Source organism: Neofelis nebulosa, chromosome X (assembly GCF_028018385.1).
Source record: "Neofelis nebulosa isolate mNeoNeb1 chromosome X, mNeoNeb1.pri, whole genome shotgun sequence".
In the NCBI taxonomy this organism is placed as follows: Eukaryota; Metazoa; Chordata; class Mammalia; order Carnivora; family Felidae; genus Neofelis; species Neofelis nebulosa.
The window spans coordinates 31717714-31737316 of record NC_080800.1 but is presented as its reverse complement, the minus strand read 5'-3'; the positions used below and the strand labels follow the sequence as shown (position 1 = coordinate 31737316).

Here is a 19603-nt window from a genome sequence, read left to right as displayed (position 1 = left end):
GTTTACAGAGTGCACTGGTTTTATATTTGAATATTTGGAGAAAATTAAGTAAATAATACAAAAAAAATTTAATATACTTACATTTATTTATTTATTTATTTACTTACTTACTTTTTTACTTCTCCTTTTATACATATGCTTAGTCCTTTAGTAACCTATTCCTTTGGGGGGGTGGGGATTTCTTAAATAAAATTTCTATCAGTGCATTATATATCTAGTATATTTTAATAATTTATATTTTAATTTAATCATTTAAAAAGTACCCACACAACAAGTAACTAAACTCATTTTTGTTTTTAATTATAACCTATATTTTTAAGCAACAGTCACTAATCTGAGATTATTATGCTGTCACCAGCTAGACCTGACATTTACTACCCACCTGCTTGAACTAACTTTTGCCTTACATTTTTTCCTTAAGATATTCTTTCTGCCTTACCTCTTAACTCAGGCAAATGAAACTGGAAACCACCCTGCAGGTTGCCCTGACCAGACCTCCTACCAGCCCAAGACCACACAGACCTTTTGAGCAAAACCTACAATTCATGCCTAGGCAAAACATCAAGTGACCTCTGGAATGACCTACCATTACCTTTATCTCATCATCATACTAAAATCTCCACCCAAGAAAGAACCTCGAGCTCATTTGCATAACATACAATGTATACATAGGCATGTTTCCTTAAAGCACATGGATAGCCTTATGCCCGCCTCTACATACAATGAGAAGACTTACCCATCTAAATATTCATCCTAACCCTAAACCAAAGGTATCCCTTCACCTTCTCTCAGGGAGTCACAGCTTTGGAAATCATGCCCCTGGATCTCCTTATTTGATGCAAATCAAGTTTTCTTTGCACGAAACTCACCTGATATAGTTTCTGTGACTCAGCTAGAAGCGAACTCACATAGGTTTTGTTATACTGTTTCTCAAAATTCAATCTCACAGACTCACAATTTAAGTCACACACACAGGAATCATATGATAATTGTACTTTCTAATATTTCTTTTTTTAAAAAGTAAATATCATAATCTGATTTTTAAAAACTTTTAGCTGCTCAAGTGTCAATATTTGATATATGCACACCAACTGTTTCACAGTACATACCAGTAGCTTGAACATAGCATGGTCGAATAAGTGGTGTTGTCTTTGGAATCATAGGAGATTTTGACAAACAACATTTAGTGTAAAGTTCTGAAGCCTCAAAGAAATTAATCTGAACTTGAATGCAAAAGTCATACGTTGCCACCTGACGGACAAAAAAAAATACATTACACCTGTGATTATTTGTGCTATAAGAAATCTGTGGTACTATTTTTATTGTATATATTTAAAGTGTACAACTCGATGATTTGATAGACATATAATGAAATAACACCACAATCAAGCTAATTAAAACATAGCCATCACCTCATATACTTTACCTTTCTCACCTCCCCTCCTCATTGTGAGAACATTTAGGATCTACCCTCTTAGTAAATTTCATTATGAAGTACAATATTGTTACCAGAGCTACCATATTACTCAGCAATCCCACTTCTGGGTATTTATCCAAAAGAACTGAAATCAGGATCTCAAAGAGATACCTGCACTCCTAGGTTCATTGCAGCATTATTCACAGCAGTCAAGACACGGAAATAACCTAAATGACCAACAAAGGATGAATGAATAAAGAAAATGTGGTGTATACATACAATGGAATGTTTTTCAGCTTTGAAAATAGAAGGAAATCCTGCTGTTTGCAACAATATGGATGAACCTGAAGGACATTATGCTAAGTGATATAAACTAGACACAGAAAGACAAATAATATATGATTTCACTTATATGTGGAATCAAAAACAGTCAAAGTCATAGAAACAGAAAATAGAATGCTGTACATAGGGGCTATTGGGAAGGAGAGAGATATGGGGACATGTTGGTCAAGAGGAACCAAGTTTCAGTTCTGCAAGATGAGTAAGTTCTGGAGCTATAATGAGATACTACGGATTTAGCAAAACAGCAGTTAAAAAAAAGACTCCTTTTTTTAGGTTTCAAACATTTTTATTTTTTGTTGTTTCAAGTTTTTATTTAAATTCTAGTTAGTTAACATGTAGTGTAACATTGGTTTCAGGAGTAGAATTTAGTGATTCATCACTTAAATATAACACCCAGTGTTCATCATAACAAGGTCCTTCCTTAATACCCATCACCCATTTAGCTCATCCCCCCACCCACCTCCCCTCCAGCAACCCTCAGTTTGTTCTCTACAGTTAAGAGTCTCTTATGGTTTGCCTCCCTCTCTTGTTTTTATTTCCTTCCCCTATGTTCATCTGTTTTGTTTCTTAAATTCCACATGTAAGTAAAATCATATGGCATTTGTCTTTCTTGGCTGATTTATTTCACTTAGCATAATATGTTTTAGCTCCAACCATGTCATTGCAAATGAAAGGTTTCATTCTTTGATGACTAATATTCCATTGTGTACACACACACAATCCATTCATCAGTTCTTCTTTATCCATTCATCAGTTAATGAACATGGGCTCTCTCTCTAGTTTGATTATTGTTGATAATGCTGCTATAAACAATGGAGTGCAAGCATCCTTCTGAATCTGTATTTTTGTATGCTTTGGGTAAACAACTAAGAGTGCAATTGCTGAATTGTAGAGTAGTTCTACTTTTAGTTTTTGCAGAACCTCCATACTGTTCTCCAGAGTGGCTGTACCAGTTTGCATTTCTACTAACAGTGCACGAGTGTTTCTCTTTCTCTACATCCTCGCAAACACCTGCTGTTTCTTGTGTTATTAATTTCAGCCTTTCTGACAGATGTAAGGTAGTGTTTCATCATGATTTTGATTTGTATTTCCTTGATGATGAGTGATGTTGAACATAAAAAAAAAAAAACAGTTTCATAGAAAAATTTATCTTGTGATGTTGAAACTGCATTTTTTTCAAAGTAAGCTTGGTTTATTTTTCATAAGCCCAAAAATAATTCTTGAAAATAAGAAATAAATTTTAAAAATAATTCCTATTAATTCAAAATAGACCAAAGACTTAAATATAAAGCCTAAAACTATAAACCACGTAGAAGAAAAACCTTTGTAATCCTTGGTTAGGCAAAGATATCTTAAATGTAATACCAAAAAGATAATCTACAAAAAAATACAATTAAATGTCCTAAAATAAAACTAAAACAAGTGTTCTGTTAAAGATAATGCTTAAAAAAATAAAATTAGAAGCCAAAAACACATTTTGGACGAAAAAAAATCCAATTTGTATTCAAAATATATAAAAGCATACATAAAAATCAATAAAAATCAAACTTCCTAATAAAACTAAGTAAATGATGTGAAAAGACAACTGAGAAAATAAAATACACATATGACATATTGTCACAAGAAAAGACATTTAACATCATCACACATTAGGGAAATGCAAATTGATTCAGAGGACAGAACACCCATCACACCTATCACAATGGCTTAAACAAAATGACATTACCCAGTGGTGATGAAGATGTGACCACCTAAAATATTACACATTGTTGATAGGAATGCACAATTTCATAGTCATTTTGTAAAACAGTTTTCCATTTTCTCAGAAAATTAATATGCGCTTAATATAAGGCCCACAATTCCTCATCCTAGGTGTTTACCAAAGAGAAATGAACACCTGAATGTAAATTTTATAGTGGCTTTACTATTACTAAAACCTGAAAACAAACCAAATTCCCTCCAGATCACGAATAGACAATAAAACTTTGGTAAATCCACACAAAAGAATACTTTTCAACAATGAAATGTAACATATTAGTGTTACACATAATAATATGGATGAATATGATATGTATTATTCTAAGTAAGAGAAGCCAGACTGAAAAGGCAATATATCCTATGACTTCATTTAATATGATATATAAGTGAAAAAGGCAAAATTATACAAACAAAATGAGACCATTTTTTGTCATGAAGTGGAGTTGGGGGAAAGGTTGACTGCAAATAAGTAAAAGAAAAATGTACAGGAGGTTATACAAGTGTTCTCTATATTGATTTTTGTATTTGCTATTCTACTGTACAATTTGTCAATGTTCATATAACAGAAAGAGACTTTTAGTGCATCATAATTTTTAAAACAAATGAAATGAAAAGAAGCTAAGGCTAATTCCTTAGCTCTGGTTTTAATACATCTGGCTTCAAAATCTAAAACGGACTAATAATATAGACAGCTAATGAGTCACAGAAGAAGAATGAACACGTAGAGATTCAGAACATCTTGGCAATTATACAGAGCGAGTCTCCCATTTTAAAATGAAGACTCTGTGGTCCAGCCATGACAGAAATATAACTTTGCATCAAAGAGAAAAAAAAAAGAGTTCATCTTGATGTTTAGGGTTCACATCAGGAAAGGAGAGGATCATATCTGCCAAAAAATGGAAAGCAAACTCCAAATGCCCATCCCTCCACAGAAACATTGAAAAACAAGCAAAGGTTTACAGGACAAACTTTGTTAGAACTCTGGAAAATAGTCAAAGGGTGTAACATGGTGATAGGTTTAGTTTGCTAGTATTCTCTTAAGGATTGTATTCAGCATGTTACAAGCATTACATACCATGACAAAGTGGGGTTTACCCCAAGAGTGCAAAGGTAGTTCAACATACAAAACTCCACCAGTATATGTGTTGTGTGCTGAATTCACAAGCTGACAGTCATTCCCTGCCTTCTGTAACTGCCAATAGCATGTACGTGGGAAGTTATGCTGAACTTGCCCTCTCATACCTCACATCTTCACGGACAATTTACATAAAATGAGTTTATATCCAAGATAGCACTGTAATTATTCTGAATACAAAATTCAGAGGTTCGATGATTTCTCCATCCACATTAACTCTTAATCTCTCAACAAAACTGTTAAGAATTCAAGATTTATCTACCTTACACAGAAACTCAGTGACACAGAGAGAGAAAAGAAACTGAGGGCTATCATTATGAAACCACTGAGGTATGTAATGAAGAGGGATTGTGACGTGTGCCACTGAAGCACTTTCATGGATGTCGTTGTTCAAACAGAGGAGTAACTCAAATTTAAAAATGATATTCTGAAGATTTCAGTCCCCCAACCAGTGTTGGTAGAAAACAATGCTTATGAATAGAAAATGGGCAGGTGTCAGTCAAATGTCCCCTTTTATTTTTAATATGAAATTTATTGTCACATTGGTTGCCATACAACACCCAGTGCTCATCCCAACAGGTGCCCTCCTCAATGCCCATCACCCACCCTCACCTCCCTCCCACCCCCCAACAACCCACAGATTGTTCTCAGTTACTAACAGTCTTTTATGGTTTAGCTCCCTCCCTAACTTTTTTTTTCCTTTCCCTCCCCCACGATCTTCTGATAAGATTCTCCGGATACACATAAGAGTGAAAATATATGGTATCTGTCTTTCTCTGTATGACTTATTTCACTTAGCATAACATGTTCCAGTTCCAACCACGTTGCTACCAAAGGCCATATTTCATTCTTTCTAATTGCCACCTAGTATTCCATTGTATATATAAACCACATCTTCTTTATCCGTTTGTCAGTTGATGGACATTTAGGCTCTTTCCATAATTAGACTATTGTTGAAAGTGCTGCTATAAACTTTGGGGAATATGTGCCTCTATGCATCAGCACTCCTGTATCCCTTGGGTAAATTCCTAGCAGTACTACTGCTGGGTCATAGGGTAGATCTGTTTTTAATTTTTTGAGGAACCTCCACACTAGTTTCCAGAGTGGCTCCACCAGTTTGCATTCCCACCAACAGTGCAAGAGGGTTCCTGTTTCTCCACATCCTCTCCAGCATCTATAGTCTCCTGATTTGTTCATTTTAGCCACTCTGACTGGTGGGAGGTGGTACCTGAGTGTGGTTTTGATTTGTATTTCCCTGATGAGGAGCGACGTTGAACATCTTTTCATGTGCCTGTTGGCCATATGAATGTCTTCTTTAGAGAAGTGTCTATTCATGTTTTCTGCCCATTTCTTCACTGGATTATTTGTTTTTCGGGTGTGGAGTTTCGTGAGTTCTTTATACATTTTGGATACTAGCCCCTTGTCTGATATGTCATTTGCAAATATCTTTTCCCATTCCGTTGGTTGCCTTTTAGTTTTGCTGATTGTTTCCGTTGCAGTGCAGAAGCTTTTTATCTTCATGAGGTCCCAATAGTTCATTTTTGCTTTTACTTCCCTTGCCTTTGGAGATGTGTCAAATAAGAAATTGCTGCGGCTGAGGTCAGAGAGGTTTTTTCCTGCTTTCTCCTCTAGGGTTTTGATGGTTTCCTGTCTCACATTCAGGTCCTTTATCCACTTTGACTTTATTGTTGTGAATGGTATAAGAAAGTGGTCTAGCTTCATCCTTCTGCATGCTACTGTCCAGTTCTCCCAGCACCATTTGTTAAAGAGACTGTCTTTTTTCCATTGGATATTCTTTCCTGCTTTGTCAAAGATGAGTTGGCCATACTTCTGTGGGTCCAATTCTGGAGTCTCTATTCTATTCCATCGGTCTATGTGACTGTTTTTGTGCCAATACCATGCTGTCTTGATGATTTGTAGTAGAGGCTAAAATCTGGGATTGTGATGCCTCCTGTTTTGGTCTTCTTCAAAATTACTTTGGCTATTTGGAGTCTTTTGTGGTTCCAAACAAATTTAAGGATTGCTTATTCTACCTTCGAGAAGAATGCTGGTGCAATTTTGATTGGGATTGCATTGAATGTGTAGATAGCTTTGGGTAGTATTGACATTTTCACAATATTTATTCTTCCAATCCATGAGCACGGACTGTTTTTCCATTTCTTTATATCTTCTTCAATTTCCTTCATAAGCTTTCTATAGTTTTCAGCACACAGACCTTTTACATCTTTGGTTAGGTTTATTCCTAGGCATGTTATGCTTCTTGGTGCAATTGTGAAGGCGATCAGTTTCTTAATTTGTGTTTCTGTTGCTTCATTAAGAGTGTATAAAAATGCAACTGATTTCTGAACATTGATTTTGTATCCTGCGACTTTGCTGAATTCATGTATCAGTACTAGTAGACTTTTGATGGAGTCTATCGGGTTTTCCATGTATAATATCCTGTCAGCTGCAAAAAGTAAAAGCTTGACTTCATCTTGGCCAATTTTGATGCCTTTGATTTCCTTTTTTGTTGTCTGATTGCTGATGCTAGCACTTCCAACACTATGTTAAACAACAGCGGTGAGAGTGGACATCCCTGTTGTGTTCCTGATCTCAGGGAGAAAGCTCTCAGTTTTTCCCCATCGAGGATGATGTTAGCTGTGGGCTTTTCATAAATGGCTTTGATGATGTTTAAGTATGTTCCTTCTATCCCGACTTTCTCGAGGGTTTTTATTAAGGAAGGATGCTGAATTTTGTCAGATGCTTTTTCTGCATCGATTGACAGGATCATATGGTTCTTATCTTTTCTTTTATTCATGTGATGTATCACGTTGATTGATTTGCAAATGTTGAACCAGTCCTGCATCCCAGGAATGAATCTGGCTTGATCATGGTGAATAATTCTTTTTATATGCTGTTGAATTCGATTTGCTAGTATCTTACTGAGAATTTTTGCATCCATATTCATCAGGGATATTGGCCTGTAGTTCTCTTTGTTTGCTGGGTCTCTGTCTGGTTTAGGAATCAAAGTAATACTGGCTTCATAGAATGAGTCTGGAAGTTTTCCTTCCCTTTCTATGTTTGGGAATAGCTTGAGAAGGATAGGTATTATCTCTGCTTTAAACATCTGGTAGAACTCCCCTGGGAAGCCATCTGGTCCTGGAATCTTATTTGTTGGGAGATTTTTGATGACTGATTCAATTTCGTCGCTGGTTATGGGTCTGTTCAAGCTTTCTATTTCCTCCTGATTGAGTTTTGGAAGGGTGTGGGTGTTTAGGAATTTCTCCATTTCTTCCAGGTTGTCCAGTTTGTTGGCATATAATTTTTCATAGTATTCCCTGATAATTGTTTGTATCTCTGAGGGATTGGTTGTAATAATTCCATTTTCATTCATGATTTTATCTGTTTGGGTTATCCCCCTTTTCTTTTTGAGAAGCCTGGCTACAGGTTTATCAATTTTGATTATTTTTTCAAAAAAACAACTCTTGGTTTCATTGATCTGCTCTACAGTTTTTTTTAGATTCTATATTGTTTATTTCTGCTCTGATCTTTATTATTTCTCTTCTTCTGGTGGGTTTAGGGTGTCTTTCCCGTTCTGCTTCTATTTCCTTTAGGTGTTCTGTTAGATTTTGCATTTGGGATTTTTCTTGTTTCTTGAGATAGGCCTGGATTGCAATGTATTTTCCTCTCAGGACTGCCTTCGCTGCATCCCAAAGCGTTTGGATTGTTGTATTTTCATTTTCATTTGTTTCCATATATTTTTTAATTTCTTCTCTAATTGCCTGGTTGACCCATTCATTCTTTAGTAGAGTGTTCTTTAACCTCCATGCTTTTGGAGGTTTTCCAGACTTTTTCCTGTGGTTGATTTCAAGTTTCATAGCATTGTGGTCTGAAAGGCTGCAGGGTATGATCTCAATTCTTTTATACTTATGAAGGGCTATTTTGTGACCCAGTATGTGATCTATCTTGGAGAAGGTTCCATGTGCACTCGAGAAGAAAGTATATTCTGTTGCTTTGGGATGCAGAGTTCTAAATATATCTGTCAAGTCCATCTGATCCAGTGTATCATTCAGGGCCCTTGTTTCTTTATTGATCCTATGTCTAGATGATCTATCCACTGCTGTAAGTGGAGTATTAAAGACCCCTGCAATTACCACATTCTTATCAATAAGGTTGCTTATGTTTGTGGTTGTTTTATATATTTGGGGACTCCCATATTCGGCGCATAGACATTTATGATTGTTAGCTCTTCCTGATGGATAGACCTTGTAACAGTTATATAATGCCCTTCTTCATCTCTTGTTACAGCCTTTAATTGAAGTCTAGTTTCTCTGATAGAAGTATGGCTACTCCAGCTTTCTTTTAACTTCCATTAGCATGAGAGAGAGTCCTCCATCCCCTCACTTTAAATCTGAAGGTGTCCTCAGGTGTAAAATGAGTCTCTTGCTGGGGTGCCTGGTGGCTCAGTCGGTTGATCGTCCGACTTTGGCTCAGGTCATGGTCTCGTGGTCTCGGGGTTTGAGCCCCGCGTCAGGCTCTGTGCTGACAGCTCAGAGCCTGGAGCCTGTTTCAGATTCTGTGTCTCCCTCTTTCTCTGACCCTCCCCTGTTCATGCTCTCTCTCTGTCCCAAAATAAATAAATGTTAAAAAAAAAATTAAAAAAAAATAAAATAAAATGAGTCTCTTGTAGACAGCAAATAGATGGGTCTTGTTGTTTTATCCATTCTGATACCCTATGTCTTTTGGCTGGAGCATTTAGTCCATTTACATTCAGTGTTATTATTGAAAGATATGGGTTTAGAGTCATTATGATATCTGTAGGTTTCATGCTTGTAGTGATGTCTCTGGTACTTTGAGGTCCTTGCAACATTTCACTCACAGAATCCCCCTTAGGATCTCTTGTAGGGCCAGTTTAGTGGTGATGAATTCCTTCAGTTTTTGTTTGTTTGGGAAGACCTTTATCTCTCCTATTCTGAATGACAGACTTGCTGGATAAAGGATTCTCAGCTGCACTTTTTTTTTTTTTTTTCTGTTCATCACATTGAAGATTTCCTGCCATTCCTTTCTGGTCTGCCAAGTTTCAGTAGAGAGGTCTGCCACTAGTCTTATTGGTCTCCCTTTGTAAGTTAGAGCCTGTTAATCCCTAGCTGCTTTCAGAATTTTCTCTTCATCCTTGTATTTTGCCAGTTTCACTATGATATGTCGTGCAGAAGATCGATTCAAGTTATGTCTGAAGGGAGTTCTCTGTGCCTCTTAGATTCCAATACCTTTTTCCTTCCCCAGATCAGGGAATTTCTCAGCTATGACTTGTTCAAGTACACCTTCAGCCCCTTTCTCTCTCTTCTTCTTCTTCTGAAATTCCTATGATACAGATATTGTTCCGTTTGATTGCATTATTTAGTTCTCTAATTCTCCCCTCATCTCCTGGATTTTTTAATCTTTTTCTCAAATTCCTCTTTTTCCATAATTTTTCTTCTAATTCACCTATTCTCTCCTCTGCCTCTTCAATCCGTGCTATGGCTGCCTCCATTTGATTTTGCACCTCATTTATAGCATTTTTCCCTCCTAATGACTATTTTTTAATCCCTTGATCTCTGTAGCAACAGATTCTCTGCTGTCCTCTATGGTTTTTTCAAGCCCATCGATTAATTTTATGACTATTATTCTAAATTCTTGTTCCGTTACACTGCTTAAATGTTTTTTGATCAATTCGTTAGCTGTCGCTACTTCCTGGAGTTTCTTTTGAGGAGAATTCCTCCATTTCGTCATTTTGGGTAGTCACTTGGGTGGCTCCCAACTGCAGGGCACTTCCCCTGTGCTGTATGGAGTAACTTGTGTTGGTGGGTGGGGCTGCAGTCAGACCTGATGTGTGTCTCTAGCCCACCGATAGGGCCACAGTCAGACTGGTGTGTACCTTATCTTCCCTTTCTCAGGAGCAGGACTCACTGTGGAGTGGTGTGGCCCTTGTCTGGGCTCCTTGCACACTGCCAGGCTTGTGGTGCTGCTTCAATTGGATCTGTCGTATTAGCCGGGGTGGATCCGCAAAGTGCACAGGGGTGGGAAGGGCAGGCATAGCTTGCTTTGCCATAGCTGGTCCCCTGTGGGAGGGGCCCTGCAGCACCAGGAAGGAGGTAGACCCATCAGAGGGATGGATCCACAGAAGCAGTGTTTGGTGTTTGCATGGTGCAAGCAAGTTCGGTGATGGGAACTGGTTCCCTTTGGGATTATGGCTGGAAGATGGGAGAGGGAGATGGTGCTTTACAGCACCTTTGTTCCCCTGCCAAGCTGAGCTCTGTCTTCCCAGGCTCAACAACACTCCCTCCCAGTGTTCTGTCACCCTCCCCGCTCCCTGAGAGCAGAGTTGTTGACTTTTAACACTCCAGATGTTAAGTCCCGCTGGGTGTCAGAACTCACGCAGTCCAGCCCCTCCACTTTTGCAAGCCAGACTTGGGGGCTCTGCCTTGCTGGGCAGGCTGTCCCTCCACCACCCTGGCTCCCTCCCGTCAGTCCGTGTAGCGCACACCGCCTCTCCACCCTTCCTACCCTCTTCCGTGGGCCTCTTGTCTATCCTTGGCTCCGGAGAGTCCGTTCTGCTAGTCTTCTGGCAGTTTTCTGGGTTATTTAGGCAGATGTGGGTGGAATCTATGCGATCAGCTAGACGTGGTGAGCCCAGCGTTCTCCTACACCACCATCTTCCTCAAATGTCCTCTCTTTTAATCCTGAAAAGATCATCCTAGCTTCCTGTAACAATGATTGTAAATCCAGAATAACCACTACACAAGTTTACACAAAGGTGGCATATCCTCAAAAGACAAAGGTTGGTGGAAAGAAGAAAACAGTGAAAAAACTGAACAATTCTCCCTCATTTTCAAGAGTTTTAGGGCAAATATAGAGCAGGACAAATGAGAGCTTCAGAGCAACCAAGCCACTATAGATTAGCCTGTTCCAGAGACGAGAACCTGGGCTTTCACGTCAGGAAACGTAAGAGTAAAAACCAGGAAAGATCTACACCCGTGCTATCACATACAACCTTCTGACAAGATGGAAAAGTTCTACACTGTCCAATAGCCATGTGCGGATCCTGAGAACTTGAAATGTTGTTATTTTGGCTGAGTTAATAAATTTTTAATTTGATCTAACTTTAATTAAAATTTAATTTAAATATCCATTTAATTAAATGGCTAGTGACTACCACATAAGGGAACACAACTCTACACATTGGCCCAGAAGACACATGACTAGACCACAATGAAAGAAGGGTCTCAAATGACAGTCTAAATAAGCCATTCCAGTCAAAGATGCCAAATGCACCTATAATTGCCCCCCAGCACTGTTAACTGTACCCAAATCTGGTGCGGTATAGGCACAGAACAGATACAACTAGAATGAAATCAAGCCCCTGATTGCTGGTTTTACATTTGCCTGCTACACAGGTCAACCAACCATCCATTGGCTATTTACATCTGCACACGCACGCACACACACACGCACACACATGCAGACACAAAGATAACTTACAGCTAGCTATAGTGGAGAATATCTGAAATGATTAGAAACCAGATAATCAATGTGCCTCACTGGCACAAATTTATAGAACAAAATCTCATAGGGTATACCGACTCTGCAGGGTTTTTTTATGTTCTTCTCAGTGGTACACTGAATTTCATTACAATACACTAAGTAAATCCCCCTTTAAAATACCCAGTAAAGGCAGAACAATTCAAAATCTTAAGGAATGTGTGGCACACTAAAGAACTAAGTACATATAATTTATTTTAGTTTTACAATAAAGTTTTGGAATCCTAGAAGAGCCACAATCTAAACATTAGAAACAGATTAATAAGGGGGTGCCTGGGTGGCTCAGTGGGTTAAGCATCTGACTTTGGCTCAGGTCATGATCTCACAGTCCATGGGTTCAAGCCCCATGTTGGGCTCTGTGCTAATAGCTCAGAGCCTGGAGCCTGCTTCAGATTCTGTGTCTCCCTCTCTCTCTGCCCCTCCCCTGCTCACACTGTCTTGCTCTCTCTCTCTTGCTCTCTCTCTCTCTCAAAAACAAATGTTATTTTTTTAAAAAAATAGATTAATAAGTTTTTAATTGTCGGCAGTGTTAAATAACAAACTGAACTCAATAAATGAAAATACCAAATTGCACATGCATCATCCCAAAACGTCACATAACAAACTTAAATTGGATTATATCTTTCTCTAATTTTTAGTGACCCTTAACTTAAAATGCTTTTGTGGATGAATGATGATATTAAAAACACTGTATATATTTCCACTAATAAAAATATGAAATCATGATATAGACTTACTCAGAAAATATATAAATTTATCTTAACATACTTAAAAGTGTACAGATTACTGCACAAAGTAGTTTCTTTCTCTTCTTTTCCTTAGTTTCTTATTGAAGAATATCTGTGTGTAGGTGTGTGTGTGTGTGTGTGTGTGTGTCTGTGTGTCTGTGTGTTTGCATATTTCTGTGTACATACAAGATGCAGGCATTGGGTAGGAGAAAGACATGATGCTTTAAAATATTAACTTGTCACAAAAAGGATTATTTAGTTTTTATTGTGAGTTACTATCTTTATCACAATTACAAGAGTATAGATTTGAAAAAATTAAAACAAAAATAATCCCACAAAGCTTATATTGAAAATTACCATTCCATTCTCTCCACCATCATATACTTGCACACATACACACACTAAACACATATACAAATCCAGACGCAATCATTTTCAACTCTCTTAGTGGTTTTAGGTTTACCTCAACATAGGGAAATAATCTATATAGACTAATAAAACAAGCCTCAATGAATTTAAATTTATTTAAATAATATATAGTCCCAAGTCACAATGGGATTATATTAGAAATCAATAACACAAGGAAATCTGGTAAATTCACAAATACGTGAAAATTAAACAACACATCCTAAATAACCAATGGGTCAAGGAGAAAACTTACAAAAGAAACTGCAAAACACTCTGATGAGCAGAAATGAAAATGCAACAAATCAAAACTTTAATACAGGTAAAACAATGCTTAGAGGGAAATGTAGAGCTATAAAACCTTCATAAAAAAATAAGAAAGATCTCAAATCAATACCCTCACCTTCCATCATAAAAAAAAAAAAAGGAAAAAGCAAAAACAAAGCAAAGTGAAACTAAAGTAAACAGAAGGAAGTAAATAATAAAGGATGAAGTGGAAATATATGAAAGAATCAAACACACTACAGAAAATCAACTACACCAAATATTGAATCTTGAAAATATTAACCAAACTGACAAAACCTTTAGATAGGCTGACCAAGATGAAAAGAGAGATGACTCAATTCTAAAATAAAGTCAGAAATAAAAGAAGGAACATTATTACCTATCCCACAAAAATAAAAATAGTAAGAGAACATCACAAATAACTGTATACCAACAAATTAGATAACTTAGATAAAACTTCTCTAGAAGAAACAGAAAATTTGACCACTTTCACCCATTAAGTGGCTGAAGGTGGTCAAAAAATACAAACTTCCAGTTACATACAATATAAGCCCTGGGGATATAATGTATAGCATGCGGACTATTATTAACAATACTGTATTGTTATATTTCAAAGTTGCTAAGATAGATCTTAAAAGTTCTCATCACAAGGAAAAACCCTGTAACTATATGAGGTGATAGGTGTTAACCAAACTTACTGTGGTGACCACTTCTCAACATATACACATATCAAGTCATTATGTTGTACACCTAAAATTAATACATGTTATATGCCAATTATATCTCAATTAAAAAAAAAAAAACAACAGGGAAACTTGCCAGGAAGAAGTATAAGAGAAAACTATTAAGATATAGATAACAGGGGGCAGGGGAAGTAGGGGAAACTTACTGGTCTTAGTTTTCTGAAGGGAAGTCAGAGAACTGATTAGAGCAAATCACAAAGTTCCCAAGTGAGAAAACATAAATACTAAAGGAATATCAGGTCATTTCAGAATGAACAGCAGGAAATTAGATGAGCATGCAAGAGGCTCCATCCAAAGTGGGACCTAAGTCAGAGGAAACTCATATGAAATCTGGAAACAAAATCTAAAAGTCAACACTAATGAAGAATTGAAGAATTAGAAACAAGAGAAACTCTCCTTTTGTTCTGGATGCTATAAATTTTCATTAAGAGGAATATATGCAAAATTACTTTTTTAAAGTCTGCCCATGATTTGATCTCATACAGAAATGCTATTCATGCTTAAGAACTGGGATGATGGATATATTAAATAAAATGATAAAATCAAGCCACCTCCAGTGACAAGACTTTAATTTTTTGAGGTGTCTTATACAGATGCATATTTATTTCATGATGTTTCCCCAAACTTTACAAAATTCTGACAAATATCAATTTCTTTTCTTTTTTTCCATTGTATTGTGGGTTTTTATTTTGCTTCTATAGATACCCTTGTAGACATAATTAGTTAAGTATCTAGAAATTATACCCCAAATAAATTTAATCCCAGAAGAAACTAATTGTGACTGCAAATTTCTTCCTACAAATATAGAAAATGGAACAGAAAAGAGATCACATAAAAATAGTAATTGACATTTTGATGAGTGTAACTTTATAAAATTGAAGATTTTGAGTGCTAATGACTAGGAAAAAAGTTAATAAAACCTAAAGATTAAATACAAAAATTTTGTGTCCATTGGCTCAAGGAAGATGTATTATTTTTCACCATGTTTGGATTCCTAACATGGTATCATGAAGGTCCAGTGGTCAGGAGGCTGAGGATATAACACTGTATTATTCAAGCTCTATAGCTCAACAGCAGGGAGCTTTAACAAGTCACTTAGCCTGGCTGTGCATCAGCTTGTATGACTGGAGAAGGGGGGGAGGAAAATCTAAGGTCTCAATGCTTGTATTATTGGATTCATGTGGAAATAAAGTGATATTAGATATGAGAGAACTTTATAAACTCTAAGTACTATATAATTATCAATTAAAGGATTGTTACCGTAATTTCAAAAAGAAATGAAAAATTTAAATAGGTATATAACAAGCAAATACATGAATTAGTAATTTAAAATAGATATGACAAAGGAAAGCCCAGGACCAGAGGACTTCAATGGAGAAATGTACCACTATATTATGAAGATTTACAATCCAATCCTTCACAAATTCTTTCAAAATTAGAAGAGAACACTTCTCAACTCATTCTACGAAGCCAATATTACTGATACTAAAATCAAAGACAGCTGAAGGAAGGAAACTACAGACCAATATTCCTTGTGAACACAGATGCAAAACCCCTCAAGAAAATATTTAGGAAACTGAATGCAGCAATATATAAAAAGGATTATATTCCAAGTAAAATGATCAAGTGGGATTTATCCCTGGAATGTAAGGTTGGTTTAACATACAGAAATCAATCAATATAATGCACCATATTAATAGAGGGTAAAATCGAGACCATCAAATAGATGCCAAATTTTTTTACAAAATCCAACTTTCTTTCATGATCAAAATTCTCAACTAGGAATAGAAGGTACCTTCCTCAACCTGATAAAAAAAATCTACCCCCAAAAAATGCTAACATCATATTTAAAGGTGAAAGATGGATGTTTTCCTCCTAATACCAAGGAACAAGTTCAGATGTTTGTTCTCACCACTTCTAAACCACATTATACTGGAGGTTCTAGAAATCAGGGAGGAAAAAAGTAAAAGGAATCCAGAATGGAAAGGAAGAAGTAAAATTTTCTTTACTTACAGAAATCATATTCTGGTGGACACAAAATTCTAAGATTCTAAGGAATCTACTAACAAACCATTTACAAAATACTAGGTCAACATTTAAAATCAATTGTTTATACACTTAACATGAACAATTTGCAAATAAAATTTTTAAAAATCTCATTTACAATAGCATTAAAATATTAAAAATGAAATTAATAAAGAAGTGGGAAATGTGTATACTGAAAACCACGAAACAATGTTGAAAGAAATTAAAGACCTAAATAAATGCAAAGAGACCCCATGTTCATCGATTAGATGACTTAATATTGTTAAAATGGCAAACTCCCCAAAGTGATTTATAGATTTTTCACAATCCTTATCAAAATCCAAGCTGGACTTTTTTGTAGTAATTGGAAAGGTAATTCTAAAATTCGTATGGAACTTCATAGGACACAAATTTGCCAAAACTGTTGTTGAAGGGCTCACATTTTCCAATTTCAAAAATTACTACAAAATTACTATGCTAATCAAGACATTGTGTTGTTGGAATAAGACATCTAGATCAGTGGAACAGAACTGAAACTCCACAGATAAACACTTATATTTATGTTTAACTGATTTTATTTTTTTGAAATCCGATGTCTCACTTTAAAAAGATTTTTTTAATGTTTATTTATTTTTGAGACAGAGAGAGAGAGCATGAGCAGAGGAGGGACAGAGAGAGAGTTAACACAAAATCCAAAGCAGACTCCAGGCTCTGAGCCTTCAGCACAGAACCAGACACAGGGCTTGAACCCATGAACTGTGAGATCATGACCTGAGCTGAATTTGGACGCTTACCTGACTGAGCCACCCAGGCGCCCCATTTTTTATTTTAGACAAGGGTTCCAATGCAATTTAATGGGGTAAAATAATATTTTAAATAAATTCTCCTGGAACAAATGGACATTGCATGCAAAAGAATGAAACTAGACTTTTATCTTACATCATACACAAAAATAATTCAAAATGGATCATACGGATGCCTGGGTGACTCAATCGGTTAATCACCCAATTCCTGATTTCAGATCAGGTAATGATCTCACGGTAAGTTGGGAGATCAAGTCCATGTCAGGCTCTGCACTGGGTGTAGAGTCTGCTTAAGATTCCTCTCTCCCTCTCCTTCTGCCCCTGCCTCCCTCTCACTCTCCCTAAAAAAAAAAAAAAAAAAAAAAAAAAAAAAAAAAAAAAAAAAGAATCATAGACCTAAACATAAGAGCTAACACAATAAAACTCCCAGAAGCAAACATAAAAACCTTTATGACTTAGGTTAGGTAATAGCTTCTTAGATATGACATCAAAAAGCACAAATGACAAAAAAAAAAAAAAAAGATACACTGGATTTCTGTCACATGTGTGTTTTACATTAGCAAATGATAATACCCAGTATAAAGAAGAAGATGTGAAGAAAAGACAGCATGGTGCTACATTAGGATGAAAGTTTTCTACTATAACTCCAAGGTCAAGAATAAGGCCAGGTAGCCAGTATGTGTGCAATAAATATTTGTTGAATGATGATTATTGATGGAAATATAAATTGATACACATTTACTGTGGCAATGTGGATATATGTGCCAATAATTAAAATGCACATCCCCGTTCCTCATTAATGTCAATTCTAACTATCCAAAAGAAAAAGGAGAATAAGCTCTCAGAAATGAATGTGCAGGTTTATGCACTGCATTTTAATTTACTTATTGAATAGGTACTTACTGATTATCTGATGGGTGCAAAAAAATATACTAATGCTACAAATGTAATTGTTGAATTACATATCAAACCATTTTCCCCCTTTGAATAATAATATGGTTGATGGCATAAAGATATTTGACTAGATAAAAAAAAATCTACATCTATGTTGGATTAAAATTTATTTTAAATTAGTACTAGAAAGATATTTCCCAACACGGGCTTAAAACATATGTTGCTTCACAGAAAACTAGGAATAAGATAAGCCAAGAAAATAATGTCACCTTGTTCTGGAAATTCTAAACAATGTAATGGAAGAAAAATAGGTAAAAATTATAATTATTTAATTGGAAAAGACAATAATTTTGCAGTCTATTACAGTATTCCTAAGAAGTGTAAAATAAATTGAAAAAATAATTAAAAATACTTGAAGTTTAAAAATAGACAGTTTTATAACTCACCAACATTATTTTCAAATTTAAGAACACAGAATACATAAAACCATTTACAGTGCATGAAACAGCATTGAAAAATTACTTCAAAATATTTCAAAATTTTGCTGAGTAGCATAAAACACTTTCATAAAAAGGCTTATCTTAGTTCTGAATAGGAAGCTCAATTTTATACAGACATCACTTCCTTGTAATTTTTTTTAAGTTTATTTATTTTGAGAGTGCACACGTGCCTGTGTGCACACACAAGCGGGGAAGGGACAGAGAGAGAGGGGGAGAGAGAATCCCCAGCAAACTCCACACTGTTAGCGCAAAGTCCAGTGCAGGGCTCCATCTCAGGAACCATGAGATCATGACCTGAACCGAAATCAAGAGTTGGATGCTTAACTGACTGAGCCACCCAGACGTCCCTGTAATTTTTTTATTAATTTAATGCAACACATATCAAAATTCCTATACAACTTGTAGCTATAAACTTGAGAAAATGATTCGAAAGTTTATCAGGAAAAATAAAAGTGAAAAATAGCCAATAATATTTTAAAAAGAAAAGAATAGAGGCCACTTATCCCACCGGAGAGCTAAAACAATTTTAACAGTATCAACCAGGCCAAACTGTTAGCAAATAAATCACTACTGTGTTAGGGGGGTTTGTTATATGCGAAGAATCCAAGAAATGCCATTTAAAATGATCTTTCACCTATCAGATTGGTAAAATATTACATGTACATGCATATATAATTGATGCAACCTAGTTGTGCAAATAAAGACAAAGAGCAACATTTACACTGTTACTATGGTTTAATATAACTTGGTATAAACTTTTTTGGAGATCAACTTGGCAATACATATCAACAGCCTAAAATATGTACACAGGGTTTGACCCACCAATTCTCCTTCTGGAAAGATATAATCAAAATAAATTATGTGAAAGCAAACATTTATCTACAAGGATGTTTTCTACAGTATCATTCATAAAGCCAAACAACGGAAAAAATCTTAAGGGTAGAGTAAGAAGGATTAGTTAAGTGACTATAACATGATATAGCTGTTAAATAATGGGATAGATCATCCCTA

General features: G+C 35.9%; 1 protein-coding gene across 1 annotated transcript in view; it reads right to left on the bottom strand.

Moving 5' to 3' along the window:
* The window catches only part of CFAP47 (cilia and flagella associated protein 47), a 540470-nt gene that overhangs the window by 430069 nt on the left and 90798 nt on the right, over nucleotides 1-19603 (bottom strand). The window contains exon 22 of the mRNA XM_058712583.1: nucleotides 1110-1251. Coding sequence (XP_058568566.1) covers nucleotides 1110-1251 — 142 coding nt within the window. The remainder of the gene's footprint in view (nucleotides 1-1109; nucleotides 1252-19603) is intronic.